Genomic DNA, 26,580 nt, shown 5'->3' with positions numbered 1-26,580 from the left:
AATAAATAGGTAGGTAGGTAGGTAGGTAGGTAGATAGATAGACAGACAGACAGATAGATAGATGAGAAATTTAAAAAACAAAAATTCTCTAAAGAAAGAATAATAGTTTTAACATGAAAACTGATTAAAACAGAATATAAAGTTGAGGCCAAGTTTTAAGTTAAAATACAGCTCCTCCCTCACATCTTCTTTCTTTTACTTTTAGTTGTTTAATTACAACTAAAACTGGCTCATGTGGCAGGTCACTTGCCTAGCAAGCAAAAGGCCCTGAATGCAATTCTCAGTACTGGAAAAAGAAGAACCAAAATGATTTGTTTGCTGAGACTAATGGCACAAACAGAGGCAGGAGAATCTCTAGTTCAAGGTCAGCCTGGGCTACATACATAAAAGACTAGATTGATAGTTTATTGAGATGTCAATACTTTGTAGCAAATAGTGAAAAAGTTTTTTTTTTTAAGAAAGGAAGGCCCCTTCTAGCCTTTCCTATATATGTGGTGCTGAGGAATCGAACCAAGGGCTTCATGTATACAAGGCAAGCACTCTACCACTAGGCCATACTCCCAGCCCCTAACTGAATTTTTCTGTGTGTGTGTGTGTGTGTGTGTGTGTGAATTTTTCTGTGTGTGTGTGTGTGTGTGAATTTTTCTGTGTGTGTGTGTGTGTGTGTGTGTCCGCGCGCGCATGCATGCATGAGCGCTGGTCCTAGGGCTTGGACTCAGGGCCTGGAAGCTGTCCCTGAGGCCTTTTTGCTCAAGGCTAGTGCTGTACCACTTGAGCCACAGCTCCACTTCCAGACGTTTTTGTTTATGTGGTGCTGAGGAATCGAACCCAGGGCTTCAAGCATCGTAGGCAAGCACTATACTGCTAAGCCACATTCCCACCTCTGGATTTTTGTTTTGGTAGTTAGTTGGAGATAATTCTCAAGAACTTTCTGGCCTGGTCTGAGATCCTAAAATCTCAGCTTCCTGAGTTCTTAGGATTAGAGGTGTGATGAAATCTTACTATATTCTGCAAGACAGGTTATCATCTTTTCATTTATTTATTTATTGGTGCTGGTACTGGGCTAGAACACAGGGCCTTTCGCTCTCACCTGGCTTTTTCACACAAGGCTGGCCCTCTGTCATGGCCTACACCTCTCTCCACTCTGGCCTTTTGGTGGTTAGAGGTAACCACCAGATTTATCTTCTTGGAGTTGGCTCAGATCTCAGCCTCCTGAATAGCTAAGCCACTAGCACCTAGCAACTGCCACCATTTCAAAGTGAGAAAATATAAGTGAAACTCATTTGTACAACTATAGAAAGAAAGTAAAGGAAAAGGAAGAGGATGGAAGGGGAGGGGAAAGAAGGAAAGGGGAGGAGTGGAAAGAGGAAGGAAGAGAAGGGAAGACGTACAAAACCTTAAAAATATAGAATAAAAGCATAAGCACCTCCACCCCAAGAAACAAGAAAAGTCCCCTAAACCAACAGCACACAAAAGGATTTATGCCTTGTGTAACTCCAAATAACAAACTCTTAATCACTATACGAACTACTTCTCTAGAGCAAGCATCTTAATTTGATCATAAAATAAGGTTTTTTGTAACTACTAAGTCTATCTTTAAAGACCTAGTACATATGTGGATGTCTGCAGATTCCTGGTTTCCATTGCACTCATCCTCGCATGCCTCTCCTAAAGTAACCCTTCTTATTAAATGGATATTTTCCGTTAGTTTAGCTAGAAGAAATCAGAAGGTACAAATCAGTCCTTCCATTTCCTTACAAATGGGGCAATGTCATTCTTTCTGAAAAATCATACTAAGTAAAGTGAGCCAGACCCAAAGAAACATAAGACTCTATGATTTCCCTCATTCGGAATAATTAGTACACATCGAGGATAGTCCTAGCAGAAGATCACAATAGCTCAATAGCTATGTACCTATGTACATATGAACACATAAGCTGATGATGCTAAGCAAAATGAAGTCCAAGTTATGGAAACAAGCGCTTTGTCATTGGTGTTGTTATTTTCAACATATCATGTGAAATTATGCCTTTTTTTTTCTTTCTTCCCCAGGGCTCCTGTAACTGATTTTGGTACACTAGGTATTGTATATACATTTATTGGAACTAAGGAAGGAAAGGGTAACATCAAAATGGAGAGACAACAGATAAAAGGTGAACCAATGTAACAGCAATACTTACAAAACGATATGCTGTAAACAACTCATGGGGGGGAAGGGAACAGTTGGAGGAGATGAAGGAGGAGGTAACAAGTTGGATAAGAAAGTACTCACTGCCTTACATATGAAACTGTAACCCCTCTGTACATCACTTTAACAATAAATAAAATTTTTTTAAAAAGAAGACACAAATCAGAAGGTTCTCTTTCCTTACAAAAGCCTGCAAAGACTGGGGAAAGAAAAGATTTGCAGGAAAAACAACTATACAAAGCATTTGAAAACTGACTTCCTACCTTCAAATATTAAGTTTGAGAAATTTTGAAACCTCACAAAGTTTACAAGCAGCAGATTATAACTATACAGGCTACCATTTCTACAAAGACAGCTGTTTACCTATATTCTACAATTTAGTGAGAGTGTTTTACTTGCTAGCTCTTGGTTTCTTAAAAAGGCTAAAACAAAGTCAGTAGGCATAACTAATTAAATTTTAATATCACAATTTCTAGACTGGTTGTCATGATACAGTTGCAGATTTGGAGTATGAAAATATTTATTTTTCCAAAGAAAGATTTTGAGTTTTTTTTGGTTTTTTTTCTTCTTTATTTAGTATGGATTTTATTAGCCCTTCTATTAAGCTCCCAAGGTGACCTAGACTTAGTGCAGGAAGGAGCTTGCACATACAGTTGGATCTGAAATTTGCACACACTACTGGAATGGGCTGGTAGTGGCCCTGCACTGTGGGCCTCTGGGAGAGATACTTAAGTCTCTCCAGAGTTCCACTTTCTCAAGCGTAAATTCATAGACTTAGATCAGAAGGCCTCCAGGATCTGTTCTGCTGCTTCTGTGAGTTTTTTTTTTAATAGTTTGTAGTTCTCAATATATATTTTTTAAGTTCATCTACTAACAACACTATTCTATGGAAGAAAACTTTAACGAAACAAAGTAGGATTGAAAATTTTTAAAGGAATAAAAAGAACTTCAACTTAGTACTAGATTGTGAATAGAAAATGAAACCAACTGTTTAGAAGATGCTATAAGGTTCCACTTCAGAATTCTACCACTCATTAACCATGTGAAATATAGACAAAAACTCAATAGTTTTAGTTTTCTTGTCTATGATAAGAGAGCAAATATGTAGCTCACAGGACTACTCTGGGAATAAAAGATAAAAATGTACTGAAGTACTTTAAAAAATATGTCAAGTCACAGAAAAAATCTAGACCACATAACTTACCATCTGCTGACTGGGTAAACAATGCATAATCGGGATTGACTATCTCATTAGACAGAATATCAAACCACTCACGCACAACACCTTGACCCTGAGTTCAAGAAAATAAAATTAAGCATCAACAGAAATATATGGGAAGTTGTTTTCTAAGTAATAAAATTAAAAATTTTTTGAATCTTTTCTTAACAAGTAAATATTAAAACTTTATCCAAGTGTGTTTTTTTTCCTCATATACAGTGATTTCTATCACTTATTTTATACCCACCATGCCTTCTTCTCCATGGAACCGCACAGCAATCCCCTGTTTTAGCTTTGCACAGTTTGCTTTTGACACAACTTCACAGCTACTCCTAAAAATAGAATCTAAATATGTAGCACTGGTTAATTTTGCAAATTAGAATTTATAATAACAAGTACTTTGTGCTTCACAGATGTATTATTTTCTTGCGTAAACATACCTCTATGAACCAGCAGAATATCATTTTCATTCACTGGCCTGTGCACCATGTCTGAATCTGGTTGTCCCAAATGCAAATGTTCATAGAACCATTCACAGCGGTCTTTAAATGGCTACCCCCAAAAATAAAAGTAAAGCAAATTAGCAGTACTTCAGTCACCTAATTACTAGATTTAGTAGCATGACAAATGCTACTAAATTTCCACAAATAATCAGTCTTAGATCTTTATTTACAATAAGTAGTTAGCAGAACATATTCTAAATAACAATTTGTGAAAAGACAGATTGCATTACTGGAATAATATATACTTTGAACTCAGGGCCTTAACACTGTCTCTGGCTTCCTTTTGCTCAAGGCTAGCACCTCTACCACTTGAGCCACAGTGCCACTTCTGGCTTTTTCTGTTTATGTGGTGCTGAGGAATCAAATACAGGGCTTCATGTATATGGGGCAAGCACTCTACCACTAGGCCATATTCCCAGCCCTAATATATACTTCTTAATTCAACAGAAAGAACTGAAAAGTTATATCTAAGAACTTAATATCAGAGATATAATTGAACATATTGTTCTCAATTTTTATTAAATCAACAAGGCTTTTAAGAACAAATGTTCATACCCAGAAAAATTACACTGCATACTCCACTTAATTTTTCAAAAACTAATCACTTATATTTTATTTCAGTCTTATTTCTATCTTTGGGACTTAGGCAACAACTAGAAAAAAATTGCTATCCTTCTTTCTCCGAAAAAATTAGGAATAAAATCTCTTGAAATGTGGATAAAGTCTCAACTTTTTGTTCATCTATCAAGTAAAGCAATTCCAAGCGATCTATAGTTTTTATGATTAATTAGAAAATATTATTGAGTACCTACTATATGCGAATACTGTAGGTAACTATAGTAAAAGCCTATTTCCTTGCTAAAAACTGCTTCATACAGTTAAAAAGATAAGACTAATATAGAACACTATTTATGTATTAGTAAGTTCTAAATAGTGAAGTACAAACTACATATGCAGTAAGAACATTTGAACCTGTGCAAATGAATAGAGAACAAAGGCTTCACACAGTTATGGGTTAGGCTAGATCTTAAAAGCTTGCTACAAATCTCTCAAGAAGGAAGTTTTCAAAGGGGCACAGTAGGTTAAGGGAGTCAAAGATGCGCAGAAGAAATTGTGTCTTCTTGAAAGATGCAATGAAGCTACTGATATAACCAGAATTCTATCCTGTACATGCTAGAGCAATGTTTTTACATGAATAAACTGATTATATAAGGATCCAAAGAACCAAGTAAAAGATACAGAAGCCACTGTGGACATCTGGTCAGAGGAATACTAAAATAAATGTGACAAACAAAATGAGTGCAATACCAATATAAAAGGACATCAGTGAAATAGCAAGGTATTGGATAATGAGGTCCTCCCTGGTTGTGGTAGGTAAGAAGAATGATATAAATTTAAGAGGTATTACTATTTTGAATAAGATCTTAGAAATAAAACTTAGTAAGAGGGAATAAACTTCTCTCCAACAGCTTGCAATTACACTTCTTGGCAATGATGGATAGAAAATGCTTATGGTGTGAACTAACCTGAATAAAATTGTGATAACAGTTAGGGGTTTGAAAACAAAAGACTTGACAGGTCTACAGTTGGAACAGTCTTGAACAAAGATTCAGCTGGAAATAAGGTAAGGTCTTTTGTCCAAGATGTTAAGACACAAACAACACCATGATTTCAGAATTTGCTGAGCAAATAATACACAGGGCTAAAAATGCAAAAGAGAACCAAACGTGATAAACACAACAAAATCTACAGGTTCCAAGAGAGAAGTGTGATAATTACCACTCAATGCCATAAGTTATGTTTGGGACAGTTTTTAGAATGCCAGTAAATTCCTTCTAATTAAATATTAGTTTTACAATTCTCATAGCACTATTTAAAACCTGTAATCTCCATTTTACAGAAAAGAAAAATGCAGCACTAAGAAGCTAAATAACTTGTATTTTTAAAAAAAAATCCACAATAGGGCTGGGGATATGGCCTAGTGGCAAGAGAGCTTGCCTCATATACATGAGGCCCTGGGTTTGAATCCCCAGCACGACATATACAGAAAACGGCCAGAAGTGGCGCTGTGGCTCAAGTGGCAGAGTGCTAGCCTTGAGCAAAAGGAAGCCAGGGACAGTGCTCAGGCCCTGAGTCCAAAGCCCAGGACTGGCCAAAAAAAAAAAAAAAAAAAAAAAATCCACAATACTCAATAAATGCTAATATTCAAATTATTATCAACAATTGGTAGCTTATTTGACATCATGTAATATTAAAGTGCTTCTCTGACTTTAAAATGTAAACCAAGAAAAAGTGGCAATGTTTTAAGTAATTTATTTGGAATTAATATTTAAAAAATACAAACCACTACTTTCAAAACCTAATAGAGGTATATATAAGATCAAAACATAAACACATGTGCCCTGGTACACACACAAACACCGAAAGAGCCAAGAGGCATATATTTATATGTAAACTTTCCAAGTACTTGAGTTTCCATATATAATTCATAAAACAGGATTACAGAGGCTGCTTTTAATAGCATTTGTACAGCAATACAAATGTTTCTCCCTTTAACTACTGGTCACCTGGAAACCACAAATAGAAGTCAATCCTTTAATACAGGTAACTGGTCTTTAACTTTTTTGTACCGTACAGTCTCCAAGTTACAACAGATTTCCAAGTATAACAGAGTACAAAATACTTTTTGCCCATTCATGTGACAACTTGTAAAGATGCTGTCTACTCATCCATAAATACTTTGGTGTATATTTTCTGTAAGGTAATTCTATGTAACCAGATAACAACTGCCAAAATTAGGTTCCCTTATATATTATGATGTCTAATGCTAAGATTTCCAGGTTTTGATAATTAAAAAAAAAACCTATATAGTACAATAATGATTCATAAACCATAGCCAACTGTCTGGTCTATTTCTGTCTCCTGCACTCTAGGGATAGTTCCTCAATGCTTTCATGACCTTGATACTTTGCAAGATTGTAGGTCAGTTAATACTGTAGCATGTCCTTTAATTGGAATTATTTCAATGTTTCCTCATGCTTACATTCAGAATATGCATTTCTTTCAGGAAATAGGTCAGAGAAGTGATGCCACCTTCTTAGTGTGCCTGCTCTGATCACTACCAAGACTCTCCACTGTGAAGCTTCTTTTTATTTACTTCTTTGGCATTAGTATAAATACTCTGTGAGGAGATATTTTGAAACTATAAATATCCATCCCTTCATAAAACTTCCCATACTTACTCATTAAGTTTTTCAGTACAGCCATATGATTTACTATTGTATTCATAACACTGCTATCGTTATTCATTTTAAGGTTCTCATTGTTCCAAATACTTCCCATGACCCAACTGCCGTAATTGGCCATTTCTCCATCATCACTATTTCATTCTGAATGCTAATTAGAGACCAAAGGAGGCAAGTTTTTCTTATCTACAAATACTGAATGAAAACTATAAATTCATACTCATATCTCCAATTGCACTCAGTAGCAGTTTGTTCTAATTTGTCATCTCGTAAATCCTTTTGCAATGAGAAATTAACACTGCCACACTTACTTATCTGACCAATCTCTTCACCTCTACCTCCAACATGTCAATTTTCCTCTTGTTTACATGATCTTTACTCTAAACACATGGAGACTTTATCAAATTCTTCTGGTGCAGCAGCCACCACCCTCCACAAGGATCTCTTTATGTCACTCCAACTATTATATCCCATGCTGAATTCCTTTTCTCTTCAACACACACTAACTCCAAAAATACTAGGCCACTAGACAAATACATGACAAATTCATGTGGACATTCTCTTCACTGGCTGTCAACAAAACTTCCTTTCTGGTTCAACATGAGTAATCACCTAATGTAGATGCTTTTTAACTGAATTGCTCAAAAGAGGAAAAATGGAAAGTGAAAAGCAGAGATAGTATTAAAAATAGCAAAGTATCTCTCTTTCAAAAACTAAAAGCTTTTTTCACCTATTTCATTTGCCCCAGAATAGAGTGATATAGTATAGGTTCAGAAAATAAACTTAAGAGCCAGGCCACTGGTGGTTTACACCTGTAATTCGAGCTACACAGACACTGAGACCTGAGACAGAAAAGTGTCCATGAGATTCATTTCCAATTAACCACTCAAAAATCGGAAGTGGTACTGTAGCTCAACTGGTACAGCATTAGCCTTGAGCATGAAAGAGGCTCATGGGATGTGCCCAGGACCTGAGTTCAAGCCCCACAGCCTACAAAAAAAGAGAACCAAAAATAAACAGGGAGTTTGGGATGTTAACCTAGTGGTAGAGCACTTGCCTAGCATATACAAAAGCACTAAGTTTGGATTCCTGGCACCACAAAGAAACAAAAACAAACAAATAACAAAAAATACCCTTAAAAGTCAAACAGATTTCTAAATTCTATTACTTCTACTTAATGGCTAAATTAGTTAAACACATTATCCTCAACTTTGGTAAGAAGGCTGATATTCTGAACATTAACTCATATACATCAGAAATATACTGAACCTAAAATTAACAATCAATAAATTTATTACTATTCCTTTCCTTTTTAAATTATATAGTTAACAACAGATCCCTATATACATTTGTATTCTTTGCTTTTTTTAATTTCTGAAAGAAACATGTCCCCAAAGACATTAAAACCCACCCATGGAGCCAGGTGACAGTGGCTCAAAGTCTACAATCTTAGGGGATTGAGAAGAGACTAAGATCTAAGGATTTCAGTTTAAAGTCAGCTCAGGTAGATGAAAAAAAATCCATGAAACTCCATATCCAATTAACTAGCAAAATATGGAACTGGAGGCATGGCTCATGTGGTAGAATGCCAGCTTTGAGCAAAAGTACGAGCCCCTAAGTTCAAGTTCTGGTACTGGTGCTACTCTCTCTCTCTCTCTCTCTCTCTCTCTCTCTCTCTCTCTCTCTCTCTCTCACAAATACAACTATGACAATTTTCTAAAACTCTGCCACGATTATATGATTTTTCTGAAGATCAGTCACTTCCAACAGACACTAGCCAAGAAAGAAGATTCTTGAATCTGGCAATCACAACATATAACAATATGACAAAAATCTACCTTCTACAAATATTATCTAACTTCTCATCTATACAAACGTTCTTCTGCAATCACTGTTCCATTTCTAAGAGGTAGCCCATACCTTGGGTATCCATCCCTTTACTCCTAGTAAAATGATGCATGTTTTTCAAGCTTTTCAAAGTCACTTAAGATCTACATTCTTTTTGAAATTTCTCTTCAGAACAGTAGCCAAAAATCAAGCTCTTCCTCCTTAAAAGTCCTCAAGAACCAGGTAATACTATAATGACCCACTTATACATATGTTTATTATCCTCCTATTAGAATTAAGATCCTTTTGGCATAACTATCATTTACTGACCATATATACCAGTCACTCTTTACAGTTTATTTTTTACAACAGTCCTATCAGTATCACTATTTTTATAGATAAGGAAATCAAGGCTCATTCAATAACATTAAGAAGTATACTCAAAAATCATGTAACTGGAAAGAAGCAAAACAAGATTTCCCTAGCATGTTTCAGTAAATACAAGATATATGGAATGAACAGTCAGAAAGATTGTTATTAGTTTGGAGGATTAGCCATGTTGAATCACTACTAGTATGTTATGCTTTATAAGTTTCCACATGACTTAAGTTATACTTTTTAAATGTACATGGGGATAAAATTCCTTTCTCAAAAACCACCTACTTTGCATTAAGCTCATTTTAGGAAATGTGGCAATGGGTTCTGCTCTCTTCCACAAACCTTTGCATAAAGTAGGCACTCAATATGCAATTAGGAAAATTTACTCATACTAAAATACCATGTAATCCCATCCCTCTCACCAGAGGTTTTAAGTATAGTTCCTACACTAAACAATATTCAATTTTTGAAAAGTAATTTCATTGACTAAAAAACAAGATGAAGAACATTTCTACCTGTGCTTTTATAATATGCATGAATCTTGACATCAACTCAGGACATTCGAGGAGAAAGTGAAAGTGGTCAAATATAATTTTCGGATTTCTAAAAGAAAAATATATTGTGTTTAAATGGACAAGAATCATAAATACAATTAAGTGCAAATTTAGACAGATATATAGAAGAAAATACATATTAATCTTCATTTCCTATACTTTCTGTTGTTAATGAGAACATTTTGAATAGTAACAGAAATAATTAATGTTCTTTTCTGTTTGGAAAGGTTGCCAAGGCAAGTCATGAAACCCAGAAGAAAAACTTACCTGTTAACAAAGCATTTTAAAACTTCATCATGCTTACAAACAAACTCAATGAAACGAGGTGAAGTCATTCTGTAGGAAGGTAAAAGATAATCAGAATACACAGGCAAAAGCTGTTAATGTGATTCAGAAAAAATAATAAACAATAAGCATTAAGCCAAACTGGCTTCTAAACCAAAAGAAACATGGACCTGAACCATATTTATGCATTTAGAAAACTGAAGCATGTTTATTAATAAATTCATAAAAACAAAATAACATACATACATATATGTGCATGTGTTTTTATACACATAAATATATGTAAAATTTCTTATCAATACATGATATACACAAGTGACCTTAAAAATCTTGAAATGTTGAACATTTGTTCTATGCATTTCAAATATATAATTAAGAGACAGATCTTCCACAAGATGACACTCACCATTTTACAGAGAAAGACATATTAATTTGCTCAAAATTTAAATATTTTGGACTAGCCTAGACTCACACTGAGGTACCATGAAACAAAATCAAAATAGAATTTAAAATTAAAAAATTATTTTTCCATATTAATGAAATTACAAAAATATCACAGCTTTTCTTTATTTACAAAGAAAAAAGTAGTAAGCCAAACCCTTCTTACCCCGGAGGCATCTGGCAAGAACAGCACATGTAAAAAGCCTGAATGACAGCACTTAGTCGGTTTGCTGTCATAGAAATAACATCCTGACAATCTGCATTGGCTTCCTGTTTCGCTGCAAGAGCATCTGGTTTAGATTCCCCTGGGCCTGTGGATAGGTTTTCATAGCTCCTAGGTTCTGGAGGTTCAAATGGTGGAATGGAAGTAGCACCCTGATCATGGCCTTTTTGTTTCAGTAAAATAGAAGTGATATCTGCTGAGTCTTTTTTGTTTTTCATCAATTCTGTAGCTATTAAAACTAGCCATTCATCTAGTGAATGCCAAAGCAATTCTAGAGGCTAAAAGAAAAAAAAGAAAAAAAACTTTTAAAAAATCATTCTTTAAACTTCATGATGAAAAAAAATAACATAATAAATCTACACAAATTGCTCAAAAGAGAAAATTTGCTCTCCATAATCTATCTTCCCAAGCTAATGTCACTAATGCTTAAAAGTAAGAAACAAAATACATAACTGTTACATATATGATTTTTTTTACTTAGAGAAATATTCTAATTTGCATGTATGTAATCCTTAAGAAAAAGTTTTTTAGTTTAACAAAACGACCATATTCGTTAAACAACAATATTTAGTTTAACAAAACAACCATAAACCAATCTTTATTTTCAAAATTTTATTTTTGGAACTACATATTGCTTTCATAATTCTAACATTTATTATATTAGCATGTCAACAATTTTCAATTAGCTAAGTCTTTTTTCAATTACAAGAAGTGATAATTCCTAAAGAACTTAATAGTTTAGTTTACAGTACTTATGTATTCCTAGAATTTTGATGCTTTATAACAAGAAATTATAAAATACACCATATTTATATACATATATACAAAAATACATAATCCATCTCTAGTAAATAGCAATTCTAGGGGAAAGTACCAGTGTTCGAACTCAGGGCCCCATGCTTCTAGATAGGTGCTTTACCATTTGAACCATAGCCTATACCTATGATAAGCGATTTTTTTTTTTATGTATGTATACAGGTCCTGGAGCTCAAAATCAGGGCCTGGGCTCAGTCCCTGAGATTCTGTGCTCAAGGCCAGCCATTTACCACTTGTGCCACAGCTCTACTCCAAGAGTGTTTTGATGGTTAATTGGACATGAGTCTCTCAAGACATTTCCTGCTTCATTTGGCTTCAAACCATGATATTCAAATCTAAACCTCCTGAGTAGCCAAGATTACAGGCAAGAGCAACTAGCTTAAATTTAAGAATCTTTTACTTATTGAATAGGAAAATAATAAGTCATATTAAGCCATACAGTGAAAATAAAACATGCCACTACTACTAAAATCAATGAAGATCTCATTTACTCAATAAACTGTTAGTATGCTCTACATAGACAGGAAAAGTATTTTCCTTTTAAAAAAAAAACAACGAATTTTACCATCACTGAAGTTGAAATAAGTACCTTCAACCTACAAAAAGAAAAAAATAAAAAGGAGGTTTTCCATAGCCATACAGTTGAAAGATCAGAGTCCCTGACTAATTAAAGCAGGGTAAAAAGTACCAGTTTTCAGCATAACCACCGACTCATTGAAATGTCTTAGAATTCTAATCATAATCTAAGCATGAACTGAGTTTACCATCATGATCGAAACATTAAACCTTATTCAGAAAATGAAAAAGAACTTAAAGGTAGCAAACTATTCAATTTTATATCAGAAAATAAACTTCCAAAATGAAAGCACAGGATGGCATGTATCATTGCTTGAAACAAAAAGAAAAAAGAATTGAGAAGAAAGCCTAGAAAATGCTAGGTGCCAGTGGCTTATGCCTGTAATCTCTTAGCTACTCAGGAGGCTGAGAGCTGAAGATTGCAGTTCGAAGCCAGCCTGGGTAGAAAAATCCATGAGAGTCTTATGCCCAACTAAACTACCAAAAAAAAAAGTGGACTTGAGGCTCAAGTGATAGCGCACTAGCTTTGAGCACAAAAGCTCAGGGACAGCACCCAAACCCCAGGACCGGCACAAAAAGTAAATAATAAATAACACCTAGAAAACAAATAGGCTACACAGAAATGAAGCCTAAAACAAGAAATGATATAGCTGATCATGCAAAATTTTGAGCAGTGAGCCTGAATCTGTTAAAATAGTATCTTAAATAGTAGTAACACAAAAAATTAAATGTGAATTATGAATAATTTTAAATTATCAAAGAAAAAGAAGAGTCTATATGAACTGATAGAAAATTGATGTGAAAATAACTTTAATTTCTAACTGAGGTAGCAGCCATAGAAAAAAAGATTAAAGTAAAAATTAAAAATAAATGAGGTCTACAAGTGGCAAAAGCTCTGTTATGTACAAGGTCCAAGTAAGGTCCCCAAAACCACAAAATTGAAAATAAACTATTATATGCCATATCTATGATGTTTTCAGTGTTCACAAATAATAAAATAGATAGGATACAAAATACTGCATATATAAGTTGTTACTAAAATTGAGTCAACTGCAATGGAAAATACTAGCAGGCTCTATAGCACTGTGAATATACTACATGTCATATTACTGAATGATCACCCCAGAACTTATAATAATATAGTATATTATTTGTAATACATATTAATTAATAATATACTACTATATTACTAATGATAATATAGCAACTAAAAATAATTTAAAACATCTTAAAATGTATTTCAAAACTACACTATATAATCTCAAAATTATTGAACAATTTTTTAAATATCCAAATTGCAGAAGTGAGGTCAAAATTTGAAAAGAAATTATTTTAGGTTCATTAATGAGCTTAAGTTCATTAAGTACCTTGAAGGCCTTCATTAGTCTATTCTCAATCATAGTTTGAGAATGTTAAATGTCATAAACCAAAAGGTAAGATCTTAATGTTAAAATTCTCAATCTTTCTAGGCATTCCAGTTTTTTAATTACAATTCCTTGATACAGTTTACTATTTCTATTTTTTAAAGGAGCACATTAAGATTGAAGACATGTTGACTCATAATCTGACAATTGGAAACTGTACAAATAATTGTACATTTTTAATTAAAGTAAATTCAAGAAGCCTAAACTGTCTTCCCCAGACTCACTCTAATCCAATAATAAAACAACCTCCTTTAAACATTCCAAAGTTCCTAAGCACTAGGACTGAAAGAATGGTTAAGTGTTAAGATTAACTTAAAGGACTTCTAAGATAAATTAGAAAGCGAATAACAGGATGTTAAATAATCTCTTCTACTAAAAAACACATGGCCTATAAACCTATTTACTCCTAATGGAGAACCCATTAGTTACTTCTAACAATAAAGTGACATGTTAGAGTAGTTAATGAAAAGTGAGATTCAATTGCTAACACAGCAGAAACACAGCAAACTAAACATTTTTAGAATATGGATCCCCTCATAATGAACAACCTTTAAGTAATGTACAGTTTCTATTTTTACCTATTTAAGTGAAAAGGCAGAATATTTTGCCATTCCCCAAAGAGTCAACATTGAATTAATATTGGATGAAAAGAGATTAATAAATTTCTTAAATAAACACTTATTAATGTTTTTAAATTACCTGTTTTAGAATAAAGTGTTTAACAAAAATAAAAATTTAAAACATTAAAATATTAACTGATTGGAGGCAAGAATAGTTGGCAATCATGCAGAAAACAGCTTAAATAAAAACTAGAAGGAAATACTTTCATTTACCTAAGTGTGTAATATTTCATTCTTTTTTTAAAAAACAATGATGTCTTTTCCTACCCTGTTACCTGTAATGATTAGGTAGAGAAAGCTAACATTTAAAACAAGCATCAAATGCCAATGGAAAAGAGATGCAGCATCTACTCATTTTCTGATATTAACAAATAGGAAGATTTCAATTCTTAAAAAGATTGGACAATATACTATGTATACAATTTGAATAATAGTAACTATGTCTCTACATATGATTTGATTTTCTACTTATAAATGAGTAGAAAGTAAAATTGGAGTAGATTTTGGCCTAATGGAATGGTCCATGCTAAAACACATGAAAAATAACCTCATATGATATGAACGAGCAGTTAAACTCAGCACTGACAAAAGAGCCGATGAATAATTTAGATGGAAATTATGCAAAAACAGTAAATCCTAAGTAGTGTGTACGTAATGTGGTATGTAAAAAGCTAAGAAGATGTATAATTTCCTTCTTCCTGTAGCTGGCATAAAAAGGGGAAAAAAAGGTAATATGCGCAGATAGCTAGCTAGCTAGATGTAAATATATGTATATATATGTAACACTTTACTATACCTTTTTTAATGAAAAAATGAAACATACGGACACCTACACATATCCTTCTAAAAAACTATCATACTTACTTTTAGTATTAGAGAATCTATTTGTAGCCAGATACTAGTGACTCACATCTTTAATTCTAGGTATTCACAGGTATTCAAGAGTCTAAGATCTGAGGATCTTAATTTAAAGCCAGCCCAGATAAGTTCAGGACAGGAGACTCATCTCCAATTAACCAGTAAAAAACCAATGGGGGCATAATTCAAGTGGTAGCAAAAAAATAAAAAAAGAAAAAGAAACCCTGAAAGTAACAGCGTCTAGCCCCCATGCCCTCCCAAAATCTATTTATATTAAAATGTTTGCAATTCATCTACCAGTCCAAGTTTACATGAGAAAAAAAATCATTTTACACAGACCACTAATTTAACTTCAAATTCTACAGACAGCACAGCGGTCAATCCTAGTTAGTTTTTTGAGGAAGTAGTACATAAAACATGTTCATATTATTTTTAGGTTAGCCTATATGTGAAAGACTGTTTAAAGAAACCTAAATCTGGGCTGGGAATGTGGCTTAGTGGTAGAGTGCTTGCTTAGCATGCATGAATGAAGCCCTGGGTTCAATTCCTCAGTACCACATAAACAGAAAAAGCCAGAAGTGGTGCTGTGGCTCAAGAGGTAGAATGCTAGCCTTGAGCAAAAAGAAACCAGGGACAGGCTTGGGCCCTGAGTTCAAGCCCCAGCACTGGCAAAAAAAACAACAAGTTTTTATCAACCTCAAAAGCAAATTTTATATCATGAAAATGTGTTAAAGTGCCTTTTAACCTCAAAAGCAAATTTTATATCATGAAAATGTGTTAAATTGCCTTTTACAAATAAGACAAAAGGCATGGGTTATGGCCTGGTGGTAGAACACTTACTAGCATATACAAGACACTGGATTTGATTCTGAACACCACAAAAAACAACCAGCCATGTAAAGATTAAATTACACATTTTTTAACAATCTGATTTATTTGAAAATATCACCAAAAAAAGTATTCATGGCAATTACAGTCATTAACTTAGCTTCATAAAATTATAATTAATCATGAGTAACAACAATGCCTTGGGTTTTATATCAAATCATTCTTCCAAGCATTCCTTCCATCTGTGCTTATATAAAAGTGGCAGATGAAACAATATAAAGTATTTTAAGAAAGTATCTCAATGATTCTTCCTTGAAGTCATCCCAGGAAGTATTAAATCAAAGTATTAAATGAAAGTAACCTTACTTCTAAACATATACACAGACATACATGTAGCACATGGTACAAAAATAAAATTTATCAAAAGCTAAAATATTTTCTAATAAGAATTTTTAGGGGGCTGGGGATATGGCTTAGTGGCAAGAGTGCTCGCCTCATATACAGGAGGTCCTAGGTTCAATTCCCCAGCACCACATATACAGAAAATGGCCAGAAGTGGTGCTGTGGCTCAAGTGGCAGAGTGCTAGCCTTGAGCAAAAACAAGCCAGGGACAGTGTTCAGGCCCTGAGTCCAAAGCCCAGGACTGGCCAAAAAAAAAAAAAAAAAAAAAAAAAAGAATTTTTAGGGCTGGGAATATGGCCTAGTGGCAAGAGTGCTTGCCTCCAACACATGAAGCTCTAGGTTCGATTCCCCAGCACCACATATATGGAAAACGGCCAGAAGGGGCGCTGTGGCTCAGGTGGCAGAGTGCTAGCCTTGAGCGGGAAGAAGCCAGGGACAGTGCTCAGGCCCTGAGTCCAAGCCCAGGACTGGCCAAAAAAGAATTTTTAAATAGTGGCTACACATTACATCAAAAACATAATTCAGGGCTGGGGATATAGCCTAGTGGCAAGAGTGCCTGCCTCATATACACGAGGCCCTAGGTTCGATTCCCCAGCACCACATATACAGAAAACGGCCAGAAGCGGCGCTGTGGCTCAAGTGGCAGAGTGCTAGCCTTGAGCGGGAAGAAGCCAGGGACAGTGCTCAGGCCCTGAGTCCAAGGCCCAGGACTGGCCAAAAAAAAAAAAAAACATAATTCAATAAAATATTTAAATAGTACTTTTAAATTATATTCAAATACCTAACATTTTACTCAAGTATTTAATACTTAAATACTTATACTAATACTTAATACTTAAATAAAATTATAATTACTTAAATATTCAGTTATACTTAAATATCTACCCATAAACTAAAACACTATTAAAAGCAAAGCTTTGTGTGTGTGTGTAAGAAAAATATAGAAAGCTCACCAATTAAATCTTACTGTGTGTTGATTAGACAAGACTAGAGTTGAAAAGGAGGAGGTGACCAACAGAAAATGATAGAAGTATTAACCAAACTTACGTCCTGTTCCTGAGGTTTCTGATTAATGAATGCATGCTTTGTCATATTCATGTCTTTTACGTCTATCTTCCTAACAAGATCATATACTTTTCTGACCTTGAACACCTGGCTTCTTGGAGTTTTATTCCCATTGTAGCCCATATCGATTCCATTACTGGGGGAGGAGGGACCAATTCGAAAGACATGACAAAATATCCTCACAATCCTTAAAAGGCTCTTCATTTGAGCATCATAATTGCTAGATAAACTGAAAATTAAAAAAAAGTGAACATATTTCCATTTCAAGTACATATTTATTCCTCAGATTATTTCACAATATAATTGAAATAAAATTATTTTTTCTATCATGATAGGAAATAGAATTGGTGTGACAGAAAGCTAACAAGTACAGATTGTTTAGGTTCCTTATAAACACATTATTGACTGTTGATTATTAAGCTTTCAGAATATAAGCAACCATTAAACGACAAAATATGAAGAAAATCACTCATGTAGAACAATTGGTAACCCAAAGCAAAGCATCCAAGAATTTCTAACTTTCACTTCCAAAAGTACATTTACAAAATAAGAAAAAAAAATTGATTGTTTAAACTCTGAAAACATTTCACAGAGAGGCAATGGTATAAATGCTACATTCTTAGGCCAACCCACAAATCAAAAGTTTTTTTTTTTTTTTTGGTGCTGGGTTTTGAACTCTAGTTTTACTAGTCAGGCAGTCTACTGAAGTCACAGCTCCAGCCCTCAACTATTTAAGTGTTGAAACTTTCTGTTATTCTATCTTTAACCCTATATCCTCTCCCCACCTCAGAAAATAGTAATCAATGTTCACATATGAGACATTCACAAATTAAATTGTATGGTTACCAATTATCTGCATAAAGACTGTTCTCTGCATAATGCCATGCGGTAACTTTACATAAATGTAAGAAATATATCCCACCAAGAAAAACAAAGACAAATTCAGCTATCCAGTATGCCCTACAGCACACTGCATATATTATAAACATTCTTTTGACAGATCTGAAAGCCCTTTAAAATACTGACAATCTAAGTACTTTGAGATTGGGTATATTCATGAATCTCAGTCATTACTCTTTCACAGAAACACATTAAGAGTTTCACTGATAAGTAATCATTTCATAAAATTCTAAATACATAAGCCAAAATTCACTTACGTATACCCTTAGCACAGTTAAGACTATGCATATAAAAATTAAAGTCTCTTTAATAATAGTTGATTACTCTTTTCCTTTTAAACAAATAATAAGTCAGAAAATTTTATAACATCTCACTACTGAAAAATGACATATAGCTAAATAAATTATTGAGATAAAGCAGACAGACTGCCCTTAAATGCTTACCTAAGCAATTTGTGACCATTTGTTGTAGCAACTTCAGCAAGGCTTGTTAGAATCTTTAGGTACTGATTTTCACTTTGCTGAGATAAATGTTCCAGAACTTGCCGTAACTATTTTTTTTTAAATTAAAAGAAAGTGATTATGTAGTAGTTAACTTTTATTAAAAAAAACTATTACTTTAATAAGCATTTTAAAGGCAGTTAAATAAAGCCAAGGTGTTTATAGTTATTTTGCCTGGAACAAGATTTAATATAGATGATTTAATGTAGAAATAAGGAAGGTGATTTAAAAATCTTTGTTCAAAATCAGCCATTACAGAAAAAAAGTAGTAATATGGTAAAATTCTATATAAAAATCTCCAAACACTTTTCAATTTTTGAAAATTTTAAGCCAGGCTCCTATGGTTCACACCTATAACCCTAGCTATCAGGACATGGAGACTGGAGAAATCCTGTTGATGCCAGCTCAAACCCCCCCCCCCAAAAAAAAAAAGAAATGTGAGAGACTTCATCTCAATCAATATCAGGGTGTGTTGTTACGCATCTGTTGTCCCAGCTATGAGGAAGGCTGAGATTAGAAACTGCCTGATTCCAGGTCAATCTAGGCAAAAACGTGAGAACCTGTCACAACAGAAAACGATGGGGGAGGTAGCACAACCTGTCATCCCAGCTATGGAAGAAGCATAAGTGGCAGTATTGGGTAGAATTTCTGGGCCAAAAGTGAGACTCTAGCCCCACAATAACTAGAGCTAGAAAAATGACTCAAGCAGCATCTGCCTTTAGTAAGCACAAAATTCTGAGTTCAAGTCAGGCGCCAGTGGCTCCTGCCTGTAATCCTAGCTACTCAGGAAGCTGAGACCTGAGGTGAAGCCAGCCCAGGCAATAAAGTCTATGAGACTGTTATATCCAATTAATCACAAAAAGTAAAAAACAAGAAACAGAGCTGTGGCTCAAGTGGTAGAGCAATAGCCTTAAGCAAAAATGCTCAGAAAGAGTGCCCAGGATCTGAATTCAAGCCCCAGGATGTATGCATACACAAACACACACACACATGCATGTGCATGCACACACAAACATACACACCTGAGTACAAATCCCAGTACTACTAAAAAAATGAGAGATAAGAGAGTACAACCCTTATCAATAAGGAGCTCAGGGCTAAGGATGTATCAGAGATAAGAGTTCATGGTTTTGCATGCATTAGGTTCTAGATTGTACTATTATTTACCAATTACAAAATGATATTTCTCCTCAGATACTTTTCCTCTATCTATTAGGAATAACTACTTTAAGGTAGGTCTGAAGAACTATACAGAAGACTCAGAGAACCAAATATTAGCATAAAGTTCATAAATAATCATATATAGTTATCCCTTGATATCCCCGAGAATTGATTCCAGAATCCTGGAATCAAAATTTTCAGCTGCTCAAGCCTCTTATATAAAATTAGACAGTATTTACATAAAAAATATAAATTAGATCGTATTTACATACATTCTTCCATATATTTTAAACCACTCTAGGTTTCTCATACTTAAAACAATGTAAATAATATTTAAGTAGTTGTTGTACAATATTGTTTAGGGAATACCAACAAAAAAAAGTTAATACATGCTTGGTATAGTGCAATTTTTAATCCACAACTGGCTGAATGAATGGAACTCACAGATAATGTAGAATTAATGATAATGTTATTTATTCTACAATACAGTAAAATCCAAGTTATTAAAATATGTATTTGGGGGAGTAAAATCTAGAGCTTCACAGCTGTTGGGTGGGCACTATACCACCTGAGCCATGCTGTTATCCCCTTTTTGCATTTTAACTATCTTTGGGTAGGGTCTTCTCAGTCCAAAGTTCTACTGCCTCTACCTGCCACGGAGCTAGGACTTCAGACAAACACTACCATACCCTGTTTGTTAGCTCAGCATACCACCGCTTCTTTGGGCGAGCCTAGAACTGAAATCCTCCAGATCTCCCAAATAGCTGGGATTATAAGTGTGCCCAACCAAGTTATTAAAATATTCCATCACAATAAATAAAATTGGGATAGTAACAAAGACAAAAGTCCTGAATTCAATCCCAAGTACTACACAAAGTAGATAGACAGACAGACAGACAGACAGACAGACACAATTATGTTACCATGTTTTCTCGGAGATCTTCATTCTGTGTCATTTGAATAATAGTCTGGAAAAGTCTAGGGTGATATTGAATTAATACTTCACAAGTCTCTCCATATCCACCCTATAAACAAGAATTAAAATTATTAAAGTTTTGAAAGTGAAGTTCCCTTTAAAAGTCATTTCCCTCACAGAATCTTTGTATTCACCTTCTCATTTAAGAAATAAAATGATTTTACCATTTACAATTCCTATTTCAATGGAAACCACAATGAAATAAAGAAAAGATACCTGTACACATAAATCCAGAGGGGTTACTCCATTTTTGTCTGGTAAATATTTGGCTCCTCGTAATAGAAGAATTTGTGCTGTATCTCTCTGACCATGACTGTGTAGAAATAAAATTAAGTAAAAATGTATTTTTTTAATCTTTCTCTATGAATTATGGATGGTTAATATTAATCTACCAATGGAAGATAAAAAAATAAGACACTAAAATTTCAATTATCCTTGGCAATCAGGAAGTTTTTTGTCCCCAATGTTAACTCATACTTTCAATATATAGACAAGAAAGTACTCTTTAAGTCTAAAAGAACTTTCGATCATATTACTTGTAATAAATCATAATAATTTGGGGATAGTAACTATTTCTCAGGCTCCAATTAATTTTTATCCTTCCAATCACTTTATAATCCCTTTTTTAACTCTAGGCTTACCTTTCTAATGTACATGTCCAAGCCTCTGGACATCTTAATCCAAAATAATCTCAATACTCAAAACAAATATATTTTTTGGTACTTTAAGACTTCATTAAAATAATAATAATGTTGGGTACTAGGAAGACAGGCTAACAAGGGTAAAAGAGTATGTACATGTCTAGATGTGTGTACAAGTCTATGGAGTATATGCACATGTCTATGAAAATAAAACAACACTCTCAAAATTGTACTAGGAAGGAAGGGAGGGACAAAGGGAAAATCTTAGGGGAAGACTGAAATATAATTTATACATGTGTGGAAATTCAGGAACATAAAAATTTAAGGTTAATTTTAGAAGCTCAAAGAAGAAATATAATTTGAGAGATGAATCTAAGAACTAAATCAAACAGAGGTGAAATCAGAATCCAGATCGCAGGGATTTTGAGGCAATACTCTTCCCATATTGCCATGTTAACATTACCTAAAGAGGCACATCATTTCACAAAGAGGAATTCTTGAAATTTTTTTAACTAAAAAAATCTTCAATTTAAGGCAAAATGGCACAGTTGGAAGAATAACAGCCAATTGGAATTAAACAATTTTAAATATGCACATATTCACTTCTTAAATATAGCAGACATATAAAATTCTCTACATATGAAAATATAAAATGTCATACCTGCAAGCAAAATACAATGGAGTAGCTCCTGACACATTTGGCCTATTAATATCAGCACCACTGTCTAGCAAGCACTGCACTGTCTATAGAGTGAAAAAAATAATAAAGCCAGAGAAGTTAAACCATAGATAGAACTACCAGACTGAATTTTAATCCATATCAAGAAATCTATAGCTTTAACATGAAAAAAAATGAATAAGCCATTATCAATGTTATACAATGTGTTAGTCCCTCCGACAGCACTGTGTAATAGGTAATCAGAGGTCACATGTAACTACTGAGACTTGAAATGTGGCTATTAAAACTCAAAAGCTAAATCTTTAATAAACATAGCAACTGAACCTTTTTATATCTTACAATGGGGCCATGTACAATGGTTTGTAATCCTAGTTACATGGGAGACAGAGGCAGGGGGATCTCAGTTTGAGGCAAACCTGAGACATAAAGCAAAAACAGGCTAATAAAGTCATGGTTGAAACGCAAGGCCCTTAGTCAAATCCTATTATCACAAGGGGGAAAAAGGTATTAAGTTATAATATCTCCAAGTTAAAGAATTTAATAGTTACATACAAAAGTACAAAAAGTTAAAAGCTAAGAAAGATCTTTCCTTATAAACAATAATCAGTACTGGCTCTGTTTCTCTGATATTCATTTTACTTTGTTTCCTAAGTCCTATTCATGTAAACTTTTGAGCAATAAAGTAGGCAAATAAGAAATCTTAAAAATACAATTTTAATGATTAAAGATAGCATAAGGCCCACCTAAAAATTTTTAAATATTTTCTGGTTTTATATTCATGATCTTCATTCAAGATTTTCCTGGGAAGAAAGGGAAGAAAACATGCAAAAGCAGAAAAGTTTTTGAAATTAAATTATTTTAAAGTAGATTACTCCTGAATTGAACACATATTCATCTTTATTGCTGCCCTAAAACCTAGTATTATGCTTAAGACTAGACATACAAGGAAGAACAAGAAAGAATGCATATTACAAAAGTTCAAAAGATGGTAAGTAAAAGAAAGACCAGTAACTAACGCAGTCAAAAAAAAAAAGTTGACTTCAAGTGACTGCTAATGGAGATTCTCACAGTAGCAATAAAAGCTATGATTATGTAAAATTAAGCAAGGAGGATTAGTAAGAAAGCTTATAGAAGAAAGTGATCCATCCATCCCATACCACCATTAGTCACAAGCCCTGCCTATGCTGTCTCAAAGACGGGAGGTTTATTCTCTGGATAAAGAGGTTAGAGAAGCTTTGGACTGACTATTAGATAGGAAATAAAGGTAAGAGTAACACTGAGGAGCCACAGTGACCAAAATTAATTAAATGAAAACATCTAGCCCCATTTTTCACCTGGTTAGAAATTCAGCAAAAACTCAAAAAAAATCAGCTTAGAAACTCAAGTAGAAAAACTTACATTTCCTCTCTAGACTCTGGCACAATGGAAAAAAAAAATCCTAAAGACAGTGGCACTGTAAGAATATCCAATGAAACAGTCCAGTTCAGACTATTGGTGTTCAATCAAGGACAAGTTTTCCCAATAGGAGACAAACAGCAATACCAGAATACCAGGAGATATTGGTAGATACTGAATAAAGTATCTAAAGCTAAATATCCATATATATATGTATACATGTATACATATATGTGATGCATTGTACATATTGTACATAAACATGTGCTATACATGTGTAGTATTGTAAATGTAATTTGTGTGTACATGTACCAGCACATGTATGTATTGTGCTGTACACACTACACACATGTAAAAGGGAAAGTTGTGTGAGAGGGAACCACCAGAAGGAAGAAAAGGAAACAGGGTAATGGGGGAAGGTGCATATGATCAATGTACATTCTATGCATGTATGACAGGAAATAAAATACATTAAAAATTGAAAAGGATAAGAGGTAGGAGGGGACAAAGGGCAACAGAGAGGATAAATATAATCAAAGTAATATATATATAAAATCAAAGTATATTACATGCTTCTATGGAAATTACTTAAGAGTAAATAATGCAGTGTAACCAGACATGATACAGAATGTTCCATCATGTACCATCTGAGGAAAAAAACCAAAGAATTACCAAGTCAAAAATGCCAACAAAGCCAAGAAGAAACCTTGGTTGACAGTGAACCCAAGCAATCAACAGTCCCCACACATCATGCTTCCAGTAAAGAACAACTCTATGTCTCACCATTACGTATTAATGGTAGGATGAAAAATGATATCTAAAGTGCAACTGAAGGAAGTCTCAAATCTAAACAAAAATTAAATCAAACAAGAGGGAAAGATTGGGAGAAAGCAACAGAAGAGGAGACATGATTCAAAAAGAATTGTATGACTGTATCTGATTCATATAACTGTAACCCTCTGTATATCAACTATACAAATACAATAAAAAATTAAATCAAAACAAAGAAACTGGGGCTGGGAACATGGCCTAGTGGTAGAGTACTTGCCTCAGATACATGAAGCCCTGGGTTTGATTCCTCAGCACCACACATATAGAAAAAGCCAGAAGTGGCACTGTGGCTCAAGTGATAGAATGCTAGCCTTGAGCAAAAAGCCAGGGACAGTCCTTAGGTCCAGAGTTCAAGCCCCAGGACTGGCAATAAATAACCCACAAAGAAACTCAGATGAAGTCAATAAAGGGAACTAAGAAAACTAGAAAATATGCCAGCTGTGCGACTTGGGCAGCACATATACTAAAATCGCAATGAAAAAGATGCCAGCTATGGGGAAAGATGCCTGTAATCTGACCCTCGGAGGTAGAGGCAAGAGAATGACAAAGTCAAGGACAACATAGGCTGCACAGGAAGACTGTCTCAAAAAAAAAGGAGAGCCAGAGAAGGGAAGGGAGGTAAGGGAGGGGAGAGAGAGAGAGAGAGAGAGAGAAAGAGACAGAGACAGAGAGAGAGACAGAGAGACAGAGAGAAACAGAGAGACAGACACAGAGAGAGAGGAGAGAGACAGACAGACAGACAAAGACAGAGAGAATGCCAAGCACTGGTGTCTCATGCCCTGTAATCATAGCTATTCAGGAAGTTGAGAGTTGACAATCTTAATTATCTTATCCATGAACCAAGAATAAGAATCTGAGGGCTAGGGATATGGCCTAGTGGCAAGAGAGCTTGCCTCGTATACATGAGGCCCTGGGTTCAATTCCCCAGCACCACATATACAGAAAACGGCCAGAAGTGGCACTGTGGCTCAAGTGGCAGAGTGCTAGCCTTGAGCAAAAGGAAGCCAGGGACAGTGCTCAGGCCCTGAGTCCGAGGCCCAGGACTGGCCAAAAAAAAAAAAAAGAATAAGAATCTGAGGGAAGTCAGAGAATAAATATTAAAAATAGGAGAAATAATGATTCAACAAAAGGTGAGAAAAACATTTGGGAACTCTACAAAAGAGAAAACAGAATGAAAAAAAAAAACAAATAAGGAGAAAACAGATGAGTTACATTCAGGGAGATATACTGCAGAAACTGAGTAAGGAGTAGGGAACCCCATTAGAACCTAGAAATAACTAATTACCCAGAGCAACTAAAGGCATGAATTTCCAGTTTTAATTAAACAGCTCATCAAGTTCCTAGTCCAACAAATTAAAAGAACTTGGACAACACAATGGCAATATAAAATATTCTAATTGCAAATTTCCTAATATCAACAAAAATCGAGAGAAAAAGAAAAGGGAGGTTGACACTAAACTTCCAGAAACACTGGAATCTCTCTAAAACATATAGGTCTTCAAAATTGTTAGAAAATTGTTTCAAACGTGGAACAGTCTAGACATTCATGTTATCATTCAAATACATAGCCAAACAGTATTTTTTAAACATGAACACACCCTTTAAGAAAAGGGTACCTTTAGGGAACATCCTCCCCATAAACAAATGAATAAATCAAAATGGACATTCAAACTGAATATGAGAAAATGAACACGAGAGGTATAGTGAAATTTTCAGGCTTAAAGGACAAGTAATAACTGATAAATTACCTAATAAATTTGTCTTTGTAGAAAATATACTTACAGGAACCAAAAAGAAGAATTGGTGATTCACACAAAGATGCCTGAGCAAATCAATCATCAATCATCAAGACAAAAATATGCTGCTATAGGGCTGGGAATGCAGTCTAGTGGTAGAGTTCTTGCCTAGCATGCATGAAGCACTGGGGTCGATTCTCAGCACCACATATAGAGGAAAAGCTGGAAGTGGTGCTGTGGCTCAAGTGGGAGAGTGCTAGCCTTGAGCAAAAAGAAACAGTGCTCAGACCCTGAGTTCAAGCCCCAGAA

At 34.5% G+C, this 26,580-nt stretch overlaps 1 protein-coding gene across 3 annotated transcripts in view; it reads right to left on the bottom strand.

The window, feature by feature from the left end:
* Hace1 (HECT domain and ankyrin repeat containing E3 ubiquitin protein ligase 1) overlaps positions 1-26,580 on the bottom strand; it is a 63,144-nt gene that overhangs the window by 15,643 nt on the left and 20,921 nt on the right. The window contains exons 7-17 of one of the 3 annotated variants that reach the window (XM_048353761.1): positions 22,292-22,374; positions 21,206-21,302; positions 20,937-21,038; positions 18,796-18,902; positions 17,531-17,681; positions 10,807-11,141; positions 10,182-10,250; positions 9,876-9,963; positions 3,848-3,959; positions 3,655-3,752; positions 3,393-3,480 (exon numbers count right to left, since the gene is read on the bottom strand). In XM_048353761.1, the coding sequence (XP_048209718.1) occupies positions 3,393-3,480; positions 3,655-3,752; positions 3,848-3,959; positions 9,876-9,963; positions 10,182-10,250; positions 10,807-11,141; positions 17,531-17,681; positions 18,796-18,902; positions 20,937-21,038; positions 21,206-21,302; positions 22,292-22,374 (1,330 nt within the window). The remainder of the gene's footprint in view (positions 1-3,392; positions 3,481-3,654; positions 3,753-3,847; positions 3,960-9,875; positions 9,964-10,181; positions 10,251-10,806; positions 11,142-17,530; positions 17,682-18,795; positions 18,903-20,936; positions 21,039-21,205; positions 21,303-22,291; positions 22,375-26,580) is intronic. The other 2 variants (XM_048353763.1, XM_048353762.1) reach the window with 2 other exon arrangements.

Source organism: Perognathus longimembris, chromosome 9 (genome assembly GCF_023159225.1).
Source record: "Perognathus longimembris pacificus isolate PPM17 chromosome 9, ASM2315922v1, whole genome shotgun sequence".
In the NCBI taxonomy this organism is placed as follows: domain Eukaryota; kingdom Metazoa; phylum Chordata; class Mammalia; order Rodentia; family Heteromyidae; genus Perognathus; species Perognathus longimembris.
This window is presented reverse-complemented; position numbering and strand designations above follow the sequence as displayed.